The sequence below is a fragment of the Pseudopodoces humilis genome, chromosome 12 (assembly GCF_049639895.1).
Source record: "Pseudopodoces humilis isolate 2021_Gansu_Grassland_sample_001 chromosome 12, ASM4963989v1, whole genome shotgun sequence".
Classification (NCBI taxonomy): domain Eukaryota; kingdom Metazoa; phylum Chordata; class Aves; order Passeriformes; family Paridae; genus Pseudopodoces; species Pseudopodoces humilis.
In genome coordinates, this window is record NC_142211.1 from 19,257,610 (window position 1) to 19,279,691 (window position 22,082).

Here is a 22,082-nt window from a genome sequence, read left to right on the forward strand (position 1 = left end):
AGGCTGCTCATAACCAAGATAATAACAAATGAAATTTTTCTGTTAAATTTTTGAAACTATTAAAGTAGAAGTATCATTAAATTACCAGAATACCATTTTTTATAAATTACTTTGAGAAGTGACTACCTCCAACATAATTTATTTATTTGTAAGAACTGTTGTGATTTGAGGTTCAGTATCTCCCATGGACTTGTACATTACAAAAAAGGCTAAGAGACTGAACACTCATCATGCCTGCAAGAAAATATCAATCATGCTATTCAAGTTTATTCCCTTTTGAATAAGGACTTGTTTTGTTATGTCCCATCTGTCCCTTCTCTTTACCTTTCAGTTGTACATTATTTCTATAAAAATTAGGATGTAGAAAACCCAATGCTGAATTATTTTAAGTACAATCACACTTAAACATTATGAACCATTAAAGATTTTCCCTTTACTCTTTTTTTTTTTTTTTTTTTTTTTCAGCCAACAACACTAAATTTTACCTCCACAGAACCAACTAGCTTTTCTATAGGATTATACAGTGGTGCACCTAGAAACACCTTTCATTGAGGCTACTGAAATTCCTCTGGCACCTGCAAGAATTCAGGACAAGAGTTGCTAGAGTGCTTTCATATAAAGTATGGAGGCAATTACATTTTGGAAACAAATAGTGTAATTACTTTTAGTTGAAGATGTTGATAATTTCCCAGCGCTGGCCCAAAGAGGAAATATCTAGTAAATACTCAAAACTCCGCAGAATTTATATTTGTGTGATGTCTTTAGAAAACATTTTAATATGCAAAATTGATTTTGTTTCCCCAGGTAGTTGCCCAGTTACCTCCTTTTCAATTTAACTGCAGATGTAAGATACTGATTCTCTATGTAGCCAGTATGTGTTATTTTTCTCTTTTTAAAGATTAAAGAAGAAATAAGACTGAATAATAAGGAATAAAGACAGGGATTTACATCCTACCCTTCCTCTCTCTGTATATACTTATCTGAAATCCTTTGCAAGCCCACTGCAGGCTATGTGGGTTTCCAGACATAAACATCACTCTCATTCACATCTTTAGTAACTACACGTTGGTAACATAATTATTACTGAGTCTGTTGACTTGAACTAACATAACAGCAGTAAGTTAAGGGAAAAAAAATTGAAAACTAATACTTGTGATTAATAAGCCAAATCAAAAGCTCAGATTTGTAAAATCTGCTTCCAGTCCCACATCTTGTCTGCCACTCCTTCCCCCTACCTCTATTTCCATCTTCCTTCGCAGCACTTTCTTCTATTTTAAAACTATTACCTCAGCTGCAGCATCCTCTAATAATCCCCAAGACGCTTTCCATCACAAGGCTGAAAGTGTTTCCCACTTGGACAAAATGAAATAATTAAATTTTAAAGCCTACTCTTTTTCAAGAAGTCTTTTTGGCTCAGGGACCTATTCCTGACATTCCTACAGCTTGTCTAAAGAAGAAACACTGAAACAAAACACTCTCCCTATAGTCATATATAGAGAGATGTAGAAGCATGGAAGATAAGGGGCTAATGTCTGTGCCTCAAACACCAATAGCCATATGTCTGTGGAACCAACCAAGGATTGTTGGCAATAACACACTGTGAGAAAGAACAGGATGTGGCTGGAGAAGGGGCCATATGGAGGTAGGGCAGCACTTTTCTGGGACAAACGTCCTTGTTCTAGTTCCTGGAGATAAGCACAACACAGTCCAGCGCAAGCACAGGAATGAGATTGAGAAGTGGCCATGGATGGGGGGACGGGGGAATCAACACCACCAAAGACTGCCGGAAGCCCTCTGATCCATTTCCAGAAAGGTCTAGAAGAGACTGTGCATGAGAACTGATTTGCATAGAAACAAGAAACTTATCTCCAGGGTGGGGAAAATTTATCTCTACAAAGGCACCCCAACAAGGCCCAGGGTGGTTGGTGATTTCTTTCTTTCTCTCCCCTCTAATTCATCTCTCTCTTTTCCCTTTCACCCTACCCCTTTATCCAAAACCCACTGCCGTGTGCTTATATAGGAGATATGGGACTAACACACCAATTTCCAAGCCAAATATTTAATTTACAAATAAATCTCTCTAAGCTTTTGCAGACCTTCTGGTTTTAGTTATTCCTTTCAGCCATGAACATTTACAAATCTTGGGTGCTCCCTTTCCCTTAAGGGTGGGATGTCACAAGAGACATTTTTGTTTTGTCAGTTATGGTACTTTTTCCCTTTGCCTGAAAGTAAATTAAGATTAGCAGTAAAAAGGTACTTAGCACCCCAAAAGAACATTCATGCTTAACTAGTTTACTTTCAATTTCCACCAACCAAATAATTTTGCAGGAACTCACACTGACATTCACTCAATCATACCCCTAAGAATCATTAATCTGACAAGGACAGGGAAAATTCTCAAATGCCTTCTCATTCCTCCATACCATGTTCCCCAACTTTTCATACATGCCTCAAATTGTGTTACTGAAGTTCAGAGCAGTTCTCAGTGACACATGCACAGCCTAACAGCAACAATGCACTTGGCATCCAAAGAGAAGTTCCACATGTGTGGTAGTTTGGCATTTAGGAAAAAAAGTGGGAAATATCCATGTAAGTGATTCCTTTGAGAGAGGCTGCTGGGAGTTTCTTCTCTGCTTAAGATCAGGCCAATAGCTAGCCAGTTTTGAGAACTGACAGCATTTTGGACCACTGAAAAGTGAGATCACCTTTGTGAATACCACCTTTTAAACCCAAGCCAGGGAACTTCTCATCTCTTTGTTTCCGGCCTTGAAAGGTATCAGAGCTCTGGTGCGGCTGGCCCCGCTCCCCTGTAGCCTGTGCAGCCCGGCAGGGGCTGGGCTGGACTCCAGCAGCTCCTGGGCGGGGGATGAAGACCATGGGGCTCTCCCCAGCCCCAGGCCGGCCGAGCTCTGCTGCGACCCCTCCCAGGAAACCCTCTGGGTCCCATTCCAGCGGGGTGGCTGAAGCCCTCCCCAGGGGGGGGCCCTGGCCCTAGGCTGGGCCAGGCCACGGCTGCTGACATCTCACTGATACCCTCTTGACCCCCCCATGGCCCACACAGATGGCTCCAGGCCGAGTACTGTCCCCATCGCTACACCACGAATACCTGCCTTGGCTTGGGCCAAATTTAACTCTTTCACTACACAGATGAGACCTGCAGACTTTAATCCCGTCTCCAGAGAGAGGAAAGTGGGAAATCGACATGTAAAAGACAACATGAAACATCAAGGTCAGAAAGAGAGAGTCAAGCCTCAGATGGAAAGAGAATGAGGAGATGCTTTAATAAGCTGAAATATTCTTTTGGTAGAGCCATTGAGATGGACAATAATGTTCTGAAAAATAACTTTAATTCATGAAAGAATATTGGGGGGAATGAACTATTCAAACTGTAGATCTGAGCAGAGGTATCCACTGATGAAGCCCAGCAGATGGTAGAGTAGCTGGGATCTCATGAGAAGCTTGAACAGAGAGAGAGAGAAATGAGAGCTGATGAAGACCCTTCGCCCCAGAGAGAGAAGAAGCAAGCCTCTGTTCCTAGAGATGATCACAGAGACAGATGACAAGAACCTTTGCCTTTGAATAACTCATCCTTAAAATAATACCCCTTCAGTTCACGGCCCATGAACATGCCTTTAGAAAGGCTGTGAAAATGGGAGCAAGGCATGATGGCAGAGTTTTTTTCCAGGCAGCTGCCAATCATGGAAATGAAAAGCCACGAGAAAATTGTTTTCTTGTGGAGAACTCTCCATGGAATGACAAGAGAAAACTCCTCTCCCTACAGAGACTGATGAAAAAGACTATTGTATAGTTGGTACTGTTTTAACATCCCAGGTTTTGTCTCTATGGTGTCAGTTGGGAAAAGAAAGGTTGGGTGGGGGTAGAAAAGGTTTCTGGAGGTTTTATTCTGGTTTCTTATTCTTGTAGTTCTATTAATAAAGTTTCTTTATTCCTTTTAAGTTTTAAGCCTGTTTTGCCCTTCTCCTAATCCATATCTCACAGCAAGAAATGAGTAAGTACTCTGGTGATTTTAGCTAGAGCTAAAACCACCACATTATTTGGTGCATTGGCCAGGAAATCAAAAATTGGCGAATCTAAACAACTACAACATATCACTGTGGATTCCCACCAACCTATTTTCTCAGCAGCACACCCCTCATGTAGACACATTTGTACTCTTACCAACACCAAAATACTCTTATTCCTAGGAATAGTTCTTCCATTCCTGAAAATTAAGGAGATGCCTACAAGAAAGAACAGAGGTTGCCATAGGGAATGCACATGAAAGCTACCTTGAGTTGACAGAGAGTCACAAAACATTCAAGCTCACTTAGGAAGTGAAACAGAAGTCAATCATGTATAAGCCTTACAGTTGTATTCATTAATAACTAAACAGTGAATTTTCTACCTCTGGTCCAGTCTCCTCATGCCTTTCCTCTCTATCTTCTTTCTTTAGCTAACCTTATTGCTTCTGCATTACTTGTGACATCATACTTTGTCCTCTGCTACCATATAGCAAACAACAGTATCAGAATTCGTAGGTGGAATTTACAAGTCATTAGGCATTCTTCTAACTTATCTGTTAAATTTATTTGAAAAATTATCATCAGTGAAAGTAAAAGATGTGTTTGTTTGCACTATAGCACCAAGTAATTTCCAAAGTACTTCCTAGGAATGATGCCATAATTTGGCCAGAGTGCTCCCTTTTGGCAGTTGTTAATATACCCAAGGCCACTTTCCCACACTGGACTAGAAGGGACTCAGAGTAACAAAACGGCTGCATCATAGGCCCTCCTAAACTCCGAGCCTGTTATTGTCTTCTCCGGTTAAGTAGAAACTGGCTTATATGAAGTTTAGAAAGCTGCATCTCAAAAGGTTCACAGCTCACAGCAGAGCCCAACAGAGCATGCTCTGGCCTCCAGTCTTCTCCTTCCACACTTAACACAGGTTGATGAAAAATCATCTGAGTAGGCTTCAGCAGTGAAGAGATCAGACGTTACCCTTTGCTGGGGTTAAAAAATTCTCATGTTACTTGATGGTTCCCAAGTGTGGACAATAGCATACATACATTTCTCCATCCTGATGCAAGGTTTCCTGTGTCTTTATCTCCTGTAACAGAATACAGGAAGCAGAAAAGTATCCTGTTTTACCAGTTACAGAAAAGCAGGTCACACTCTTCATTTCTGAATTGACACGAGATCACTGTTTAGCAGTTCCTTTCCAAACTAGGTCTGTCTCTTGCCTTTAGCCAGGAGTGTGTACTTCACATTTAAAACTTCATACAGAAACACACAGCTGCTTCTATCTTCAGACAGGCCAATTGCTCTTTTGGCTTTCATTCAATTGCCTACTCATGCTTTAATTAATAATTCTTTTCAAAGGTGGCAGATCTTAGAATTCTCCTCCATCCTAGAGACTCACATTCTTATATTATACAGATCGGGCTGCCAAAGCCATACCAGTGTCACTGAGTGAATTCATATTTGTAAATGTTTTTGCTTTTTCTACTTAAATATTCATACCCTACTGTTCAATGCCCATGGACCAATCACTTTTAGTAGGACTTATGTGAGATTTGAGTTGTTTGGTTTAATTAGTAAGTTTGAAATAAGAATGAGTCATTTAAGAGTCATAATATTGTGTGATTTAGTATGCCGTTTGCTTAGCTTTATTTGCTTAGCATGAGTAGCTGTATTTGCTGAAGCCTTAGGCTGCAAGCTGTATTTTCACCACAGCTATGCTTTTGGCTAGAATAAATGTCACTGTCTCAGTAATTTTCCTAGTAGCTAGTGTAGTACTGTGTTTTGAAGGTATAGAAGCCCAGGGATTTCTTTGTTCTTGGTGCCTATTCAGAGGCACCCAGCTCAAGCTGACCTGCTGCTATACCACTCTTTAAACTACTTATTTTTATTAAATCAAGCACCTGAGACTGCTGTGGAAAACTTAGGGTTGAGCCTGGAAAAGAAGGAAGTGCACCCAAGAGTATGTATTAAAATTCCATTAGTAGACTTACTGGAAACAGAGAGGGGTATATGGCCTGATCAGTGTTGTTGGGAAGGATGAGAATTTAACAGAAAAGTTTTATGGATATGAATGTTTAGCAGAAGGTTGTCTAGAAATGAAAGCAAGATTTGATATATAAAAATATGTTTTTAGGGATAGTTGTTGCTGAAACAGCTAAGAGAACAAGGGTTTAGTCAAGTTGGAAGGTTTAGAGAAAAGGTTTAGTCAGTTAGAAGGAGGTTTTATGGCTAAAGTCCAACAGATTAAGTGGTCTTCAAACAAAGCATGTGTCATGGGTTTACTTTATTTTTAAGATAGCTTTGGGAGCTAAGGAAGTTGAAGCTGCTGGTGGTTGATGGGAGTTTTTTTTTTTTACTAATTATCAGTTATTTTTAAGAATTGACAGCAGTTTTGACTATTGAAAAGTGAGATTAACTTGTGAACACTACTTTAAGATGTAAAGCTAGAGTTTTCTTGTTGTTTTTGGTTTTTGAAAAGGTAACAAGGCTTTGTTTTGGTTTCTTTTTTCTTTTCTAGGCCGGACAAGGCTGCAGAGGACGGGGGGGGGGGTGGTGAGAAACGGAGCCGGCCGTCCTGGCTTAGTTTGTAGTTTCTGCTGCTGGACTGAAACTTGACACCATGAACACTTGCAGCTTTTCCAAGACTTTAATTCTTTTACTACTTAGATAAAACTTACAGAGAGAGAGACAATCAACATGAAGAAGACATTATAAAATCATTAAAGACAGTGAAGAAAAGAATTAAGTTTTAGATGGGAAGAGAGAATAAGGAGCTGCTTTATAAGCTGAAATATTTTCCTGTTAAAGCTATGGAGATGGACAATAGTGTTCTGAAAAAACTCCCTTAATTCATGACAGAATATATTGGGAGGAATGGAGTGTTTAAAGTGTAGATTTTGAGCAAAAAGTAGAGTAATTGTGATACAGTGAGGTGCTGGAACAGAGTGAAGCGAAGATTTGAGGCCTTGGGGGGCAATGAGAAAACTGTTTCCAGAGAAGCTCACAGAGAGAGATGAAGAGAACTTTTGCCTTTGAATAACTCATCCTTAAAAATGACATCCCTAGACTCATTGACTCATACACACCTCAGAGTGATGTGAAATGGGAGGAGTGAACTGACGACAGATTTCCAGGCAGCTGGTATCAGAGAAATAGAAAACTATAACAGAAATAGTTTTCTTATGAGAAACTCCATAGATTAGCAGAAGAAGACTTCTGTTTCTTTACAAAGGCTGATGAAAAGACTCTAGCAGGAATTGAGACTGTTTTAAACACCAAAGTTCCAAAGTTTTTTGTCTCTATGTTGTCATGTGAACAAGGGAATGGTGGGTAGTGGGGGATAAAAGAGTTTTCTGGAGGTTTATTCTGGTGTTCTTATTCTTGTAGTTTTGTTAATAAACTTTCTTTATTCCTTTTAAGTTTTAAGCCTGTTTTGCTCTTGTTCTAATCCATATCTCAACAGCAAGAAATAAGTAAGTTTTCTAGTAATTTTTTAGTTACTGCCTTAAACCCACGACAGCATGTTTGCTACCAAGTAAAAAAGCATAGGAAGACAGAAAGATGTCTTTTACCAAAGCAAAAAGAATTTTCCACTGCAAAATAAGTTTCAAAGTTTAACATGTAATTGCTAACTCAAATGATTAGTTAGTCACTAACATACTATGGTAATTCTAGCAGTTTTGATAGGATATATGTAAATGCAAAGGTATTGTGTATGATGCTGATTGGTTGTTATGTAATAATATGCACAGCAAAAGAAAGAGATATAATGCATTGTAACCTGAACCAAGGGGGCTTCAGGACACATGGCTTGCCTATAGCCAGCAGCTGTAGGCTGACCCACAACCACCTGCTGTAACCTAATGTATGGAATAAAAACAGCATTATAAAGAAAAGCCATCTGAAGTCCCCATCTCTCTGTCAGCTCCTACAAGTGTAAACTGCACAAGGAGGCAGGGCTGGTGCTTGGCCTGATCAGAGTAAAGCACACAAGGATAAGTGATGGGAAATATACCTGACACAGAAAAGAGGGTGCCCTTGACCAAGGTACTACAAAACTGGAAAAGAATTTTGGTACAGCAAATTATCAAAAAGAAGTACACAGATATTTTATAACAAGAATACTGGCCATTTATAACTAGAGATGGAACCCTAGCAGCACAGTGGCCACCACAAGGGACCTTTGACCAGCACAGACTTACCTTTCTGCAATATAGACTAAAGGATAGGTTCCCAGGACAAATGGATTACTGGTATATTTGGGATGGTGGGGCGTGGGAGAAATAACAACCAAGTCAGGTCCAAGATGAAAGAGGCATTGCCAAAGGTAACACTTGCAGTAGCTGAGACTACTGGCACAGACAAGCCTCAGATAATTGCTCTGCTGGCTGCCAGACTCTATCCTATGCTTCCTAGTGTCTTGCCTAATCCTGCTGCCATGCAACAGAGGGCTGTGGTTGGTGTAGAGAATATTTTATTTATTAGTAAAGGCCTGTCTGCAAAAACCAGCCTTTGGAATAAGTCGTGATATTAAAGTCTAAAGTCCTTGAAACCTTCCTGCAGAAGAGAGAGTAAAGCAAAATAATATCCTTGTGTATAAGAGAAAAAATGTAAACCTATGTGCATTAACCAATAGTAACTTGCTTAGCCCGCAGACCCTGGCAAACCCTATAAAAAGTGTACTAAAGATAGAAATAAACAGCGTTCACTTTTACTTATGTGAAGAGTCGTGAATAAACTGGCGGTCTCTCAATATCTGGTGCCCGAACAGGGACCCTGCGGGCAGGGGGGCTTTGGCAGGTCCACGCACGGTGGGACGAGGCCTTGGACCAAGGTTGGTGGAGCGGATCTGAGCGCTGATAGATGCTACCTCGGATAGGTACCGGATAGACGACCTGAGGGCGGTGAAAAGGGCGTCGGGTCATTGGGGAAGTCCAAAGGCAGAGGAGTAAGTGAGGGGTCGCATCCCTCCCCCCGCCATGGCCGCATGAAAAATGGATGTGGAGTTTGTGGCAGCTAAACAACTGCTTCTTGGCATTATCATTAAACGAGGCGAAGCAGTCAGGGAGAAGGACCTGGAAAAGCTCGTTGTATGGGCTAAAAACGATGGGAGCTTAGCAGTGCCCCCACTGCTTTTTGCAGTTGAGGAATGGACGGATATAGGGAATCTGATGTGAGAAACGGCAATCACGGGAAAGAGTAAAGACGTAGTCACACTCGGTTCGATATGGAAAATTGTGCTGAATACCTTAAGGGATATGAAGGCGGAGTTCAGGGTCATAGCCGCTGCGCTAGAAGCCATGGCTAGGCCCGAAACGGACGTGCCACCACAGTCACCTCCTGCCACATCAATCAGCCGTCTGGGTGCCTTTCCCGGGGTCGGACACGTTCGACCAGCGAAGGGGCTCACAGGAAGGTAGTGTAGCACCGTATCGGAACTTTTAAAGTCTCAGGGGTGCTCCGGTGCGGCTGCATCCGCACCGGCGGAGCCTAAGCCGGAAGTTACCCTGCTGAACGCGGATGTAGAAATGACGGCTCCCCAGGAAGGACCAGGCGCCAGCTCCAGCCAGGCGGAGCCTGATACGTCAGCGGAAATAAGAGCCACAAAGTGCAAACCAAATATTTACCCTTTGCTGCCATCTACTGTTCACTGGGGAAGACTGCAAGAGGTTCCGCTCCCCCCAGATGATGACATCTCTATGCACTCCAATGACGGACGGCCTCCAGCAGGAGCAGAGCCAATTAATGGCAATTATAGATCAAAGAAAGAGCTACTGGAATGGCAACAACAAATAGAGCAGCTCATGCAACAGCTGCAAGCTCATATTGAGCAGACCCTACGTGCAAACGGAGGAAAACATCAACAAGAGAAAACAGCTCTGCAGCAAACACCAAGGCAGCAGGCAGAGTCAGTTCAACAACTGCAGGATATGCTGCATCCTGAAACATCTGCTCCACCTTTGGAGATACTGCTAATACCACAATCTTGTTCCAGCTCTAATTCTACTACCCTGGAGGAAGAGAACAGAAAACACAGAGCACAGCAAAGGTGGACTGGCGTCATTCGAGATGCGATCCTTGAAGGAGAATGGCAAGCAGCAGGGACAGTCGCTTGTCCCATTTTATATGATCAGCAAAATCCACGCTATGAACAGCATGACTGGAAGATCTTGCAGCAAGCCAAAAAGACAGTTACTGAACATGGCATTAAATCTGAAGCTGCAAACACTGCGTTGGATTGGCTGTTCACCTCTGACGTTAATAGTCCCATAGACAGCCAAAATCTCGCACGTCTGCTTTTAACTACATCACAGCTTATGGTGTGGGAGGAGGAATGGAAAAGGTTAGCAGTTTTGGAAACCAATCGACCTCGAGATCAAAATGATGTATTATATGGACTTAATCCTGACATGCTCACCGGTTCAGGAATTTACAGTCATATGGCTGTACAGTTAAACTACCCCCTTGCAATGCATCATTTGTCTGCACAGCTTGCTCGTCAAGCCTTCAATCCGGTGCCTGATTCGAAACCTCATACTTCCTTCACAACAGTACAGCAAAGCCTCACGGAACCGTATCCTCATTTCATCGACCTTCTGTCGGCATCCCTGAAAGCTCAGAATGACATGACTGAAGAGGCAAAACAGAGCATGTTTAAGCTATTAGCTTTTGAGAATGCTAATTCAAAAATAAAGCCTATTCTTGCCACACTCCCAAAACAAGCAGATGTGAGAGACATGCTAGATATTGCTCTGAGAGTTAATCAGACACAAGGACAACTTGTAGCCAATGCAGTTGCAGAAGCCATGAAACCAGCTACTAGTCTACTCGCTGCTGCAGTCAGTAAACTAAAAACCAAATGTAAATCTTCTGCTACTACTTTGAGCATTTGCTACCAATGTGGCAACAAGACACTTTCGAAAATTCTGTCAAGTTCCTGTGTGGTGTGACCGATGCCAAATGGACAATCATGCCACTGCTGCCTGCCAGTTCACAAAAAACATGAACAAGAGTGCGAGGAGCCACCACGTGGGGACACAAGTTGCCGGCCCAACTTTATTCAGCAGCTCAACCTACCAGCAACCAGAGGAAGCGTGAGAATCAATTTGGCAGCATCAGTAGATGTCACTCTCATTGACAGCACCATCCATAAGATCCCAACTGGAGTTACAGGACCTGTTTATTCTGTCATCAGTGCACTTGGTGCCTTGTTGATTGGAAGATCATCTGCTGGAGTTGCAGGACTTATTGTTCTCCCAGGAGTTATTGATGCTGATTATACCGGTGAAATCCAAATTTGTGCCTACACCTTAGCCCCTCCACTTACGATTAGAAAAGGGGCAAGAATTGCTCAGTTGGTGTTGCTTAAAAAGGTGGCAACTGAAAAAGACATTTTTCGAAGTGCTCCTAGACATGTAGCCAGAGGTTTTGGATCTACAGGAGACGCAGTGGTGAATCTTGTTCAACAAATGAACCATCAACCAGTAGTTGAAATCACCCTGTGCCAAAGAACAAGACAGCAAAGAGTCAAGATGATGTTAGACACAGAAGCTGATGCTACCATCATCAGCCGAGTTTGGTGGCCAAAAGAATGGCCTCTCCACAGAGCCTTAAGCTCAGTACAAGGTGTAGGAGGATACTCCACACTGCTGAGAAGCGTACATCCAATTCAGTTTCGATTTCCTGAAGGACAGACTACCACCTTATGTGCATACGTCATGCCTTTGCCTGGAAACCTTAGAGGGCTTGTTGGTCGAGACGTTCTCAGCCAGCTCGGGGCAACACTAACTCTTCCTACTCAATCGCTTTTTCCATAGTTGCCACTGCTGACAGGCAGCTAACCCCAAGGATTCAGTGGAAATCTAATGAGCCTGTGTGGGTTGAGCAGTGGCCTCTCTTTCAGGAGCGGCTGGAAATTGCGCATGAACTTGTTAAAGAACAGCTACAAGCGAAGCACATCCAACCATTGCTCAGCCCATGGAATACTCCAATCTTTGTTATCCCAAAGAAATCTGGGAAATGGCGATTGCTGCATGATCTGTGCAAGGTAAATGACCAGATGTGGACAATGGGAGCATTACAACCAGGGATGCCCTCTCCCACAGTGTTGCCACAAGAATGGCATCTTCTAGTTATAGATTTGAAAGACTGTTTCTTCACAATACCCCTGCAAAAAGAAGACACAGTGCGATTTGCCTTCACCTTATCATCAATCAACAAAGTCCATCTCAGAGATTTGAGTGGGTGGTCCTCCAATGGGATGAAAAATTCTCCAACAATGTGCCAACTGTTTGTACACTGGGCACTAACACCTGTGCGTGCAAAACTCTCCCAGACAATTATTTGTCACTACATGGATGGCATCTTATTCTGTCAACATGATCCATTCCAAGATGAAGATCTCACATTTATCACCGCTCAGCTTGCAGCAAAAGGCTTGGTGGTTGCCCCAGAGAAAATTCAAAAGCAATCTCCATGGAAGTATCTAGGGTGGATTCTGACATCTTCAGCAGTCCACCCACAAAAATTAGAATTGACCACTGAGATCAACACCCTTAATGATGCACAGAAACTTATTGGAGATCTGCAATGGGTACGATCCATTGCTGGTATCAGGAATGATGAGATGGTACCTTTAATGAGCCTCTTGAAAGGCACAAATCCACAAACTGCAGTTACCCTTTCTATAGACCCGAAGAAATGTCTCAAATACCTAGGGAAGAAACTGCTTTCAACACTAGCAGACAGAAGATTGCCAGATGTGCCTTTGGGACTTTTGATTTGTAACCACCCTATTGCCACATGTGCTATCATATTCCAATGGCCTGCTTGGCAAAAAGAGAAAGGGGGAGAAGACCCACCTGAGAGCTGTCAAGATGCCAAGCAGTCTGTCAAGAAGGTACAGTCAGTGAGATTAGCAAGGAAATGTGCAGAGCCTTTGGCAATCCTTGAGTGGATTTTTACGCCTCGTACGCCACCAATGAGTATTTGGCAGAGGACAGAAGCAATTGCTTATCTCATCAAAAAAGCAAGAATGCAAATTGTGGAAATTAGTGGTGCTGAGCCAGAGCATATCAGTCTACCAATAAAGACAGAAAACTTTGAGTGGATGCTGAGACACTCAGAACCAATTCAAGTAGTGCTGCTCAATTATCCAGGAACTGTATACAACAGGCAACCTAAAGATCCACATCTACAGATCATCCTAAAGCAGCAGTGGTTGCAACAGCCCAAAGTAGTGCAGCAGCCAGTGAAAAGCCTTACAGTATATACTGACGCAGGAAATTGACAGAAAAAAGCAGCCTGCACCTGGAGAGAAGGCTCGAGTTGGAAAAGCAGAACCATAGATGGAGATGCACATGACTCACTGCAGACATTAGAACTTACAGCCGTCTCATGGGCACTGTCTCATTGGTGAGACAGAAAGCTGAACATTGTATCAGATTCGTTATATGTGGTAGGAGTGGTACAACGTATTGAAGATGCTCTTATCAAGCCACCAAATAATAAGTGATTGTGTCAACTGTTCTCGCAAATCAAAAGAGCTATTGAGGACAGGAGAGAATCTTGTTGCATCATTCACATTCGCAGTCATCAAACAGAATTAGGTCTCGGAGAAGGCAATGCAAAAGCTGACACGCTTGTCAGTCCTGTTGTTGCAGCACCAAGAGACTCTTTCACAGCTGCAAGAGAGAGTCATGCTCTCTTTCATCAAGCCACAAAAGCCTTACGGAGACAATTTAATATCAGCTCAATAGGTGCACAAGGCATTGTAAAATCCTGTCCACAATGTAGTCAGTATGGAACCACTCTAGTCTTAGGTGTTAACCCTAGAGGCCTTCAAGCCTGTGAGATCTGGCAGATGGATGTAACACGTGCCTGAATTTGGTTGCCTCAAACATGTACATGTCACAGTAGATACCTTTTGAAAAATTATTTGGGCCACTGCACAAGTAGGAGAGAGAAGCATACATGTAATTCGACATTTAGTAAGTTGCTTTGCTGAAATGGGAGTTCCAAAAGAGCTGAAAACAGACAATGGGCCTGCATATGTAGGAACACGAGTTTCTCAGTTCTTACAAAAATGGGGAGTCAAACATGTAACTGGAATTCCCCATGTGTGAACTGGACAAGCCATTGTAGAAAGAGCCCATAAGACCCTAAAAGAGTATTTAAATAAACAGAAAACACCTGAACAATCAGACCCTGTCATTTGATTGCAGCAAGTGTTATTCACTCTAAATTTCCTCAGTTTAGTTGGAGATTTAGAGCAGCCCCCAGTGGTAATTCATAATAGTCAGGTAAAGATGCAAGCTACACCAGAAATTAAATTATATTATAAAGACCCAAAGACAGGTATTTGGGAGGAACCAAATCCATTGCTGTTTAACGGGCGCGATTACAGTTGTGTTTCCACAGATGCTGGACCGCTATGGGTGCCTAGCCGATGGACCAAACCAGCCACGAAAGATCTGAAGAACAATCAGAACGTTAATGCCCTCAGTCAGTCGCTGATCAGCTGCCAGCTGACATCACAAGAGCAGCAGATGTTTCAAGACTAAATTGTGTTAAATCATAGTCTGTTTGTGAGAGAAACTCTGTAGAAGATCTAAAGAGTGTAGAGACTCCATCTAACTGTATACAAAACAAATTGTAGTTGTGTGTTTACCCTTTGGGCGGGTTGCTTTCATGCTTGGACTGCATGTGTGTGGGAGCATGTGTGTTAAAGGTGGTTAGATAATAGTTTAAGATAAAGAGTTTTAGTTTGTGTGGTAATTGTTATTTGTAGGTTATTGATAAGTTTAGAAAAGATATTAGTATAAGATATAAGTATTCCCCCTTCAAGAGTCCGTGTAAGCATATTTGAAAGTTCATTTAATGTTAAAGCCTTAATTGTGATCCGGCAAGCATGGTGTCATTTGCATAGAACAAGCTACTTATAGTAATTGTGCTGTGCATAGTCCCAGTCAACTGTCTGCTAACTAACATCCAAAAGTGTCAGAACATATGGGTCACTCTAGCACACTTGACAGGCCGAAAAAATCAATGTGTCTAAGCCTAGTCCACATAGAAGACCCTGTTATCTTGAGAAACTTACTTTGTTCCACCCAAGCTTACATCAATTACTAAATGTAGCTAACAAAATAAAAAACATCAAACAGTCAACACGAAGCCTAAATGAATTACAATGTAATGATGTTAGAGACCCAAACTTTTAGAAACATGATATAATATAAGCAGCCTCCTTGTTCATTCCAGGAGTAGCTGCTGCTAAAGGATTAGCAACTCTAAAAAAACTTGCTTACTAGACTAGAAAAAAAAAAAAAAAATTAAACTTAACATCAACAATGTTAAGTGAACTTTCAACTGATGTGAGTAGTGTATGTCATGCAGTAAGGCAAAATCGAGCTGCAATTGACTTCTTGATCTTAGCACAAGGATATGGCTGTGAGGAGTTTGAAGGCATGTGCTGTTTGAATTTTACTGACCATTCAGTTTCAATCCACGAACAACTAAACTGCTGCAGAATGGGTTACATGCCCTGAAAGAAGATAGTGACCCCATTGGAAGTTAGTTTGCCAGCTGGAGCATCACTGGATGGCTGAAGTCTCTTGTGCTAGAAGGGGGACGGATTTTACTTATGGTGTTAATTGGGATAGTGGTTTTAAGTTGCATGTTATCTTGTCTTCATAGAAGTGTAGAATGAGTCGCATCCAAAGCCTGGCTTGTGCAAAAAGAGAAAGGGGGATTTGTAGGTAACATTTTATATATTAGTAAAGGCCTGTCTGCACAAACCAACCTTTGGAATAAGTCGTGATATTAAAGGCTAAAGTCCTTGAAACCTTCCTGCAGAAGAGAGAGTAAAGCAAAACAATATCCTTGTGTATAAGAGAAAAAAATGTAAACCTATGTGCATTAGCCAACAGTAACTTGCTTAGCCCGCAGACCCTGGCAAACCCTATAAAAAGTGTACTAAAGATAGAAATAAACAGAGTTCACTTTTACTTATGTGAAGAGTTGTGAATAAACTGGCGGTCTCTCAATAGGTTGGAGCACCATCTGTATTGGAAATATTTACTAAACCACCTTGGAATCCTGGTGACTTGGCTCTATGTGGGAAGTAAAATACCAAGACTAAGGAAGGATGCTGACAAATGTACTCAACTATTTTTCAGTATATGCACTGGATACAATCCAAGCTAGGGAGATACTGAGGTGTTGCTCAGGAAATTATTCCAACCTGATAAGAGAAAACATAAATAATAAGGATGCTGAATTGGTTCAACAGGCAAGAGGTGACATAAACCCTGAGCAGCAAATAATCCAAACTGGGACTATAACAACTACTCGTTTTTTCATCTACCAATTCCCTAGAGCTGCTCTCAATCCATTCTCCACCAACCTTGTATTTGTGCTTGGGATTTCCCTGACCCAGGTGCAGGACAGGACCTTGCACTTGGATTTGTTGAACTTCATGAGGTTTGCACAGGCCCACCTGTCAAGGTCACTCTGAATGGCATCCCTTCCTTCCAGTGCGTTGACTGCACCACACAGCTTGGTCTCATCAGGAAACTTGCTGAAGGTGCACTCAATTCCCCTGTCCATGCCACTGACAAAGATGTTAAACAGCACCAGTCCCAACACAAATCCCTGAGGAACACTATTCGTCACTGGTCTCCACTTGGACATTGAGCCCTTGACTGCAACTCTTTGAGTGTGACTGTCCAGCTAACTCCTTATGCACCATGTAGTGCACCCATCAAATCCACGTCTCTTCAGTTTAGAGACAAGGACGTTGTGCGGGACAGTGTCAAATGCTTTGCACAAGTCCAGGTAGATGATGTCAGTCACTCTTCTCTCATCCACCACATCTGTAAACCCTGTCATAGAAGGCCACCAAATTTGTCAGGCACGATTCACCCTTAGTGAAGCCACGTTGGCTGTCACTAATCACCTCCTTATTTTCCTTATGCCTTAGCATAGAGGTGAGACTGACCAGCCTATAGGTTCCTGGGTCTTCCTTATTTCCCTTTTTAAAAATGGGGGTTATATTTCCCCTTTTCCAGGGCACATGAACTTGTACACCTCCAGGTTCCTTAAATGGTCTTATACCTGATCTTCTCCTGTAGCAGGCAGTTCCTCATTTTCACATTCCCTGCCTTTGCCTTCTGCAACTAGGGTGGTGTGGCTGGAACACCTGCTGGTGAAGACTAAGGCAAAAATGTTAATGAGTACCTTAGCCTTCTCCATGATCTGGATAACCAGGTCTCCCCTGTCCTTCGGGAGAGGGCCCACATTTTCCCTAGTCTTCCTTTTATCACCAATTTACCCACAGAAGCTTCTCTTATTGCCCTTGGCATCCCTGGCCAGGTTTAGTTCTGTAGGAGCTTTAGCTTTCCTAACCTGATTCCTGGCTGCTCAGACAATCTATATTCCTCCCAGGCTACATGTCCCTGCTTCTACCCTCTGTAGGCTTCTCTTTTGTGTTTGAGTTTGTTTGTCCAGCAGCTCCTTCTTCATCCATGCAGGCCTCCTGGAATTTTTGCTTGATTCCCTCTTCATTAGGATGCATTGCTCCTGAGCTTAGAGGAGGTGATCCTTGAACATCAACCAGTTCTCTTGGACCTCCCTCCCAGGGCTTTATCCCATGAGACTCTACCAAGCAGATCCCCAAAGAGACCAATGTCTGCTCTCCTGAAGTCCAGGCAGTGAGCTTGTTGTGCATCCTCTTTGCTGCTGCTCTAAGGCTCTCAAACTCCACCATTTCATGGTCACTGCAGCCCAGGCTGCCCTTGAGCTTCACATTCCCCACCAGCCCCTTCGTGTTGGCAAGAAGAAGGTCCAACACAGCACCTCTCCTTGTTGGCTCCTCTATCACTTGGAGAAGGAAGTTGCCATCAACATATTCCTGTAAACTCTTGGACTGTTTGTACCCTGCTGTGGTGTTGTCCTTCCAGCAGATACTGGGGTGGTAGAAGTCACTCCCTCTCATGAGGACCAGGGCTTGGGAACTTGAAGCCACTTCTACCTATCTATAGAGGGCCTTATCAGTTTGGTCTTCCTGGTTGGGTAGCCTGTAGCAGACCCCCACTATATTGTCACCTGTCCCTCCTCTCCCTTTAATCCTGACCCATAAACTCTTCATCCATTCCCAGGCAGAGACCCATTCACTCCAGCTAGTCACTGACATTTTCATTTTGTCACAAGTTCTAAAGTACTAGTACTAGAACTAGAACTAGTATGTTATATATATGCAAAAGGGGTTTGAGGAAAAAAGGAAGTATGTTCAATTGTGTCAGTCCACACCACCTGAAATACAGGTACCTTATTTACAACCTGGAGATGGAAGTGTTAATTAAGGTACTTTCGCAAAAAATCCAAATTAGAACCCAAATGGGAGAGCCCATATACTGTCTTAATGTGTTCTAATTTTGCTTTTAAAGTTGTATGAAAAGAAAATTGGATATACCATTCTCACGTCAAACTAGCAATGAATAACCAACCAGATAACAAATACCTACATTGGAAAGAATCTATATACCAAAGACACGAAGTGGAGCATCTCACTACTCTTGGTGCTGTTAATCCAGAGGACCACAACTGCATGGCTAAGTATAAAGTCAATGGATGACCCACTGTGGTATAAAGTTAACAAGACTAAAGGGGAGGTACGTAACATACACTTCTATGGGATGGGTGACCAAACCTTGGAAAACCCAATGAAAGAGCTCTCTTTTTGCAAATCAGATACAGCTCAAAATCGAACTTCGATAGAGATAATCAACAAGAGGAAAGTTCATTGTGCCAATGCTACATTGTTTAACATTCAATTCCAGTTGTTGTGTATGGTTGGACATGGGATTTCAAGTAAATAGAATATATGTTAATGTGACATGCAAAAAAATTCACTTTCACCTAGATATGCTTTTGACTAGAATAAACTTAATTTTCTTCTCGGTAGCTGGTACAATGCTGTGTTTTGGATTCAGTATGAGAATAATGTTGATAATACACTGATGTTTTAGTGCTTACTCTAAATCAAAGACTTTTCAGTTTTCCATGCTCTGTCAACTGAACTAGTGCACAAAAAGTACAAAGCAGAAGATAAAAAGGCTACAGCCATCAGCAGAAGTTGTAACTTGACAAGATAAGAACAGTTAGTGGCCTGTGTGGACACAGAGAAAGAATACAATAAAGGGTTATAAGACCCCAGAACAAAAATCACCATTGGATCAAGAGGTGTGTGCAAGGTATGTGAAGAATGGGGCAAGAATGCATGCATAGACTAGAAAGGCATAAAAGTCTAGGGTTTTCTTTGTCTGGGATCCCTCTCCAGAAGCACCCAGGTCGAGCTGACCTGCTGCTGTACCACTCTTAAATTTATTTTTATAAAATCAGATGCCTGAGACTCTGCTGTGGGAAACCTAGGGTCAAGCCTGAAGAAGGAGGAAGCACATCTGAGAGTGAATGTGTGTTAGCATGGAGTCAAAAGGGGCACCCATTGGCTCACTGGAGCTGCCTACTACGAAAGGACTCTGGTCTAAGCAGTTAAAGTCTCAGGTAGTGTGTGTGACTTCTTGAATGGTGTGAGAATGCTCAGGCATTGGCTCATCCTTTAACACAGTTCTTCACATACAAGACTGTCATTAGAGGACACTAAATGATTCACACAAACACTTCTCAGTGTCAGAACAGAAAAAACAGTCTCTTTATTCTCTGACTCCAGTATTTATAGATTCTTGACAATGACCAGGGATTGGATAATCAAGTTACCACCTTCCCAAGCACACTGGTCATGAGAAATGTCCATCAAAATACATTTCTTAGAAGGAATGTGATAAACAACTTATGTTTACAGAACTTTCATGGGAAAGTAACTAAAACTATGAAAACATTATCAGGCGGCTTCAATTTCCAGGGTGACACAAGACTCTTCCAATAACTCTTTAAGTCCCTTTGTCTCTTAAGGGTTTGTTAGCATTAAACCAAAAAAGTTACAAATTGCCTTCCCTTCATTCTAACAAGACAGTTGACACATATAGGTAAAACCTTACAAAAGAAAGGCCTTGTTAAATCATGGTTCAGGCCTTGTTACTTCAGCTAAGTATAGCTAGCAGCTAGCCTGATAAGTTCCCATGCAAAAACATCTTGAGAATGAAAACTTCGTTAACATAACAAACTATTCTTGGGGAGAAAAACAAGTGCACCTGTAGTAAAAAGGGATCTGTCCCATGAGAATCAGTAGAAAAAGTATGTAAACATTGTTAGAGAGAAAAGTTTTGATTGACATGTACACTCACCATTACCAACCAGTGAACTGAGTTCCTAACCAATTGGAAGTAAGCATGGTGCCTTCTGATAACCATATAAATATAAGCTGTGTGCAATAAAGATGGGGTGATGATGAAAGAAGAAACAGGTGTCATTGTCTGTCTCTATTATGACAGAGTCAGGCTACAGCATGTGCTCTGCACGTTAGTAGCAATTAAGCTATAAAAGAGAACTAATATCTGTGTCATGTGAAATGTATTCACATTTTCAGAAGTTAACTGAACACTAACAGAATAGTTACTTCAATTTGCTACAGGTCTTCATTTCAATCCTTCCACTTCTGGAAGTATCTTACCAGTTCCATCATCTGCATCATTCTGACCAGTCTCCCAAATCTCTGATTTTGTTCCAAAGCCACCAGTGGCAGAAGACTCCGTATAGTCTGCAGGGTTAAATGTCCTAGAGTTTTAAAAGTTTAAAAATTGAAGAGAACATATGGGTCATTCAATGAACATAGATGTCATCATTTTTATCTGAAGTTGCATTAGGTTTAACTTCTTGATTTCCACATAATCTATCTTGATTGTTTTGGTTTCAAATTTTTTTTCTCTATGAGCAGACACAGATAAAAGGAGAAAAGAAGGGGGGGGGAAAAAAAAAAAAGAGACTGAAAAAAATTACTGTAGAGAATGTGAACCAAACCAACAATTCCTGAAATAGCAGTTAGCAGCATACCTACTCCTCCAGTCTTATAAAGCATTAGTTTATATGCATAATGATAAGCCTTTCTCAGCTGACAGTTTCTCAGAAGGTGGCTTACTGATGAAAAACCAGTATCATGTCCTTTCAGAGCACCAGACCTGTGCAGGACAGGAGTCAGAACATCAGTAACTATTTCAGAATGGACTCTTGACACCAATGCTAAAACACATAGATGAAGCTAAAAGGTGAAAAAGGATCATTGAAGAAAAACCTCTTTTCGGTTTATCATCTACAAGTATGAACAAGAAGAATTATCGGAAAAGTAGGATGAAACTTCTGTTCATCATGACATCAATGATGTTACATGAAATGTCATTAAAGGCAAACACTGAGTGAAAGCAGTGGAGGCTACACTTCATGAAGCAAGTTATTCCACCAAAACTGAGAACAAATTTTAGAGCTGCTGAGTAGCTACTTTTGATTTTGGTTTAGGGTCAATGTACATCCAAACAGCTAAAGCATGAAACCTCAAAAACAGGAGAAAGTTTAGCATCACTAGTCTTTCTGGTTTTATATAGAACTTGAAAGTACTACATTACACTGAAACAAATAATTTTTTTAATTGACCTAGAACTATATGCACCACACATAACTTTCAGTCTCCAAGACACTACTGATGGCTGCTACTGATAGGTACAAATGGGTTTCCCAAGTTTGAGATATTAACAATGAGTGAACTTGCATTAGGTTTGTATAGGTGTGTCTAGTAGAAATACTGGTTTAAGACAAAAATAATCCATTAATAATCTAAGACATTTTAAATTTTTGTATCTATACAGGTTTATCAAACATACAGCAATATTAAGACACACAGTGGCAACACTGTCAATTAATATTTCCAGTGAGTTTGATCCTTGCCAAAATCTGTGCTCTGTGTGTTTCTTACCCCATGCTTTGGGCTGAAAACCTCCCTGCTCCTCTCCCTCTGCCACGTCCAAACCCTAGGAGAGAAAACACCATTTAACAGCAACAGCAGAGGAGCCACCAATTGCTAGTCTGTCACATTAGAAAATATAATGGTTGAAGAAA

The 22,082-nt window shown here is 41.6% G+C and overlaps 1 protein-coding gene across 16 annotated transcripts in view; it reads right to left on the reverse strand.

Moving 5' to 3' along the window:
* LOC148183468 (ubiquitin-associated protein 2-like) overlaps positions 1–22,082 on the reverse strand; it is a 227,991-nt gene that overhangs the window by 121,977 nt on the left and 83,932 nt on the right. For 13 of the 16 annotated variants that reach the window (XM_088061420.1, XM_088061419.1, XM_088061418.1 and 10 more), the window contains 2 exons: positions 21,940–21,994; positions 20,647–20,750 (listed from right to left, as the gene is read on the reverse strand). The exons of 2 other annotated variants lie outside the window; for them this stretch is intronic. In XM_088061420.1, the coding sequence (XP_087917546.1) occupies positions 20,647–20,750; positions 21,940–21,994 (159 nt within the window). The remainder of the gene's footprint in view (positions 1–20,646; positions 20,751–21,939; positions 21,995–22,082) is intronic. One more of the 16 variants, XM_088061424.1, reaches the window with a different exon arrangement.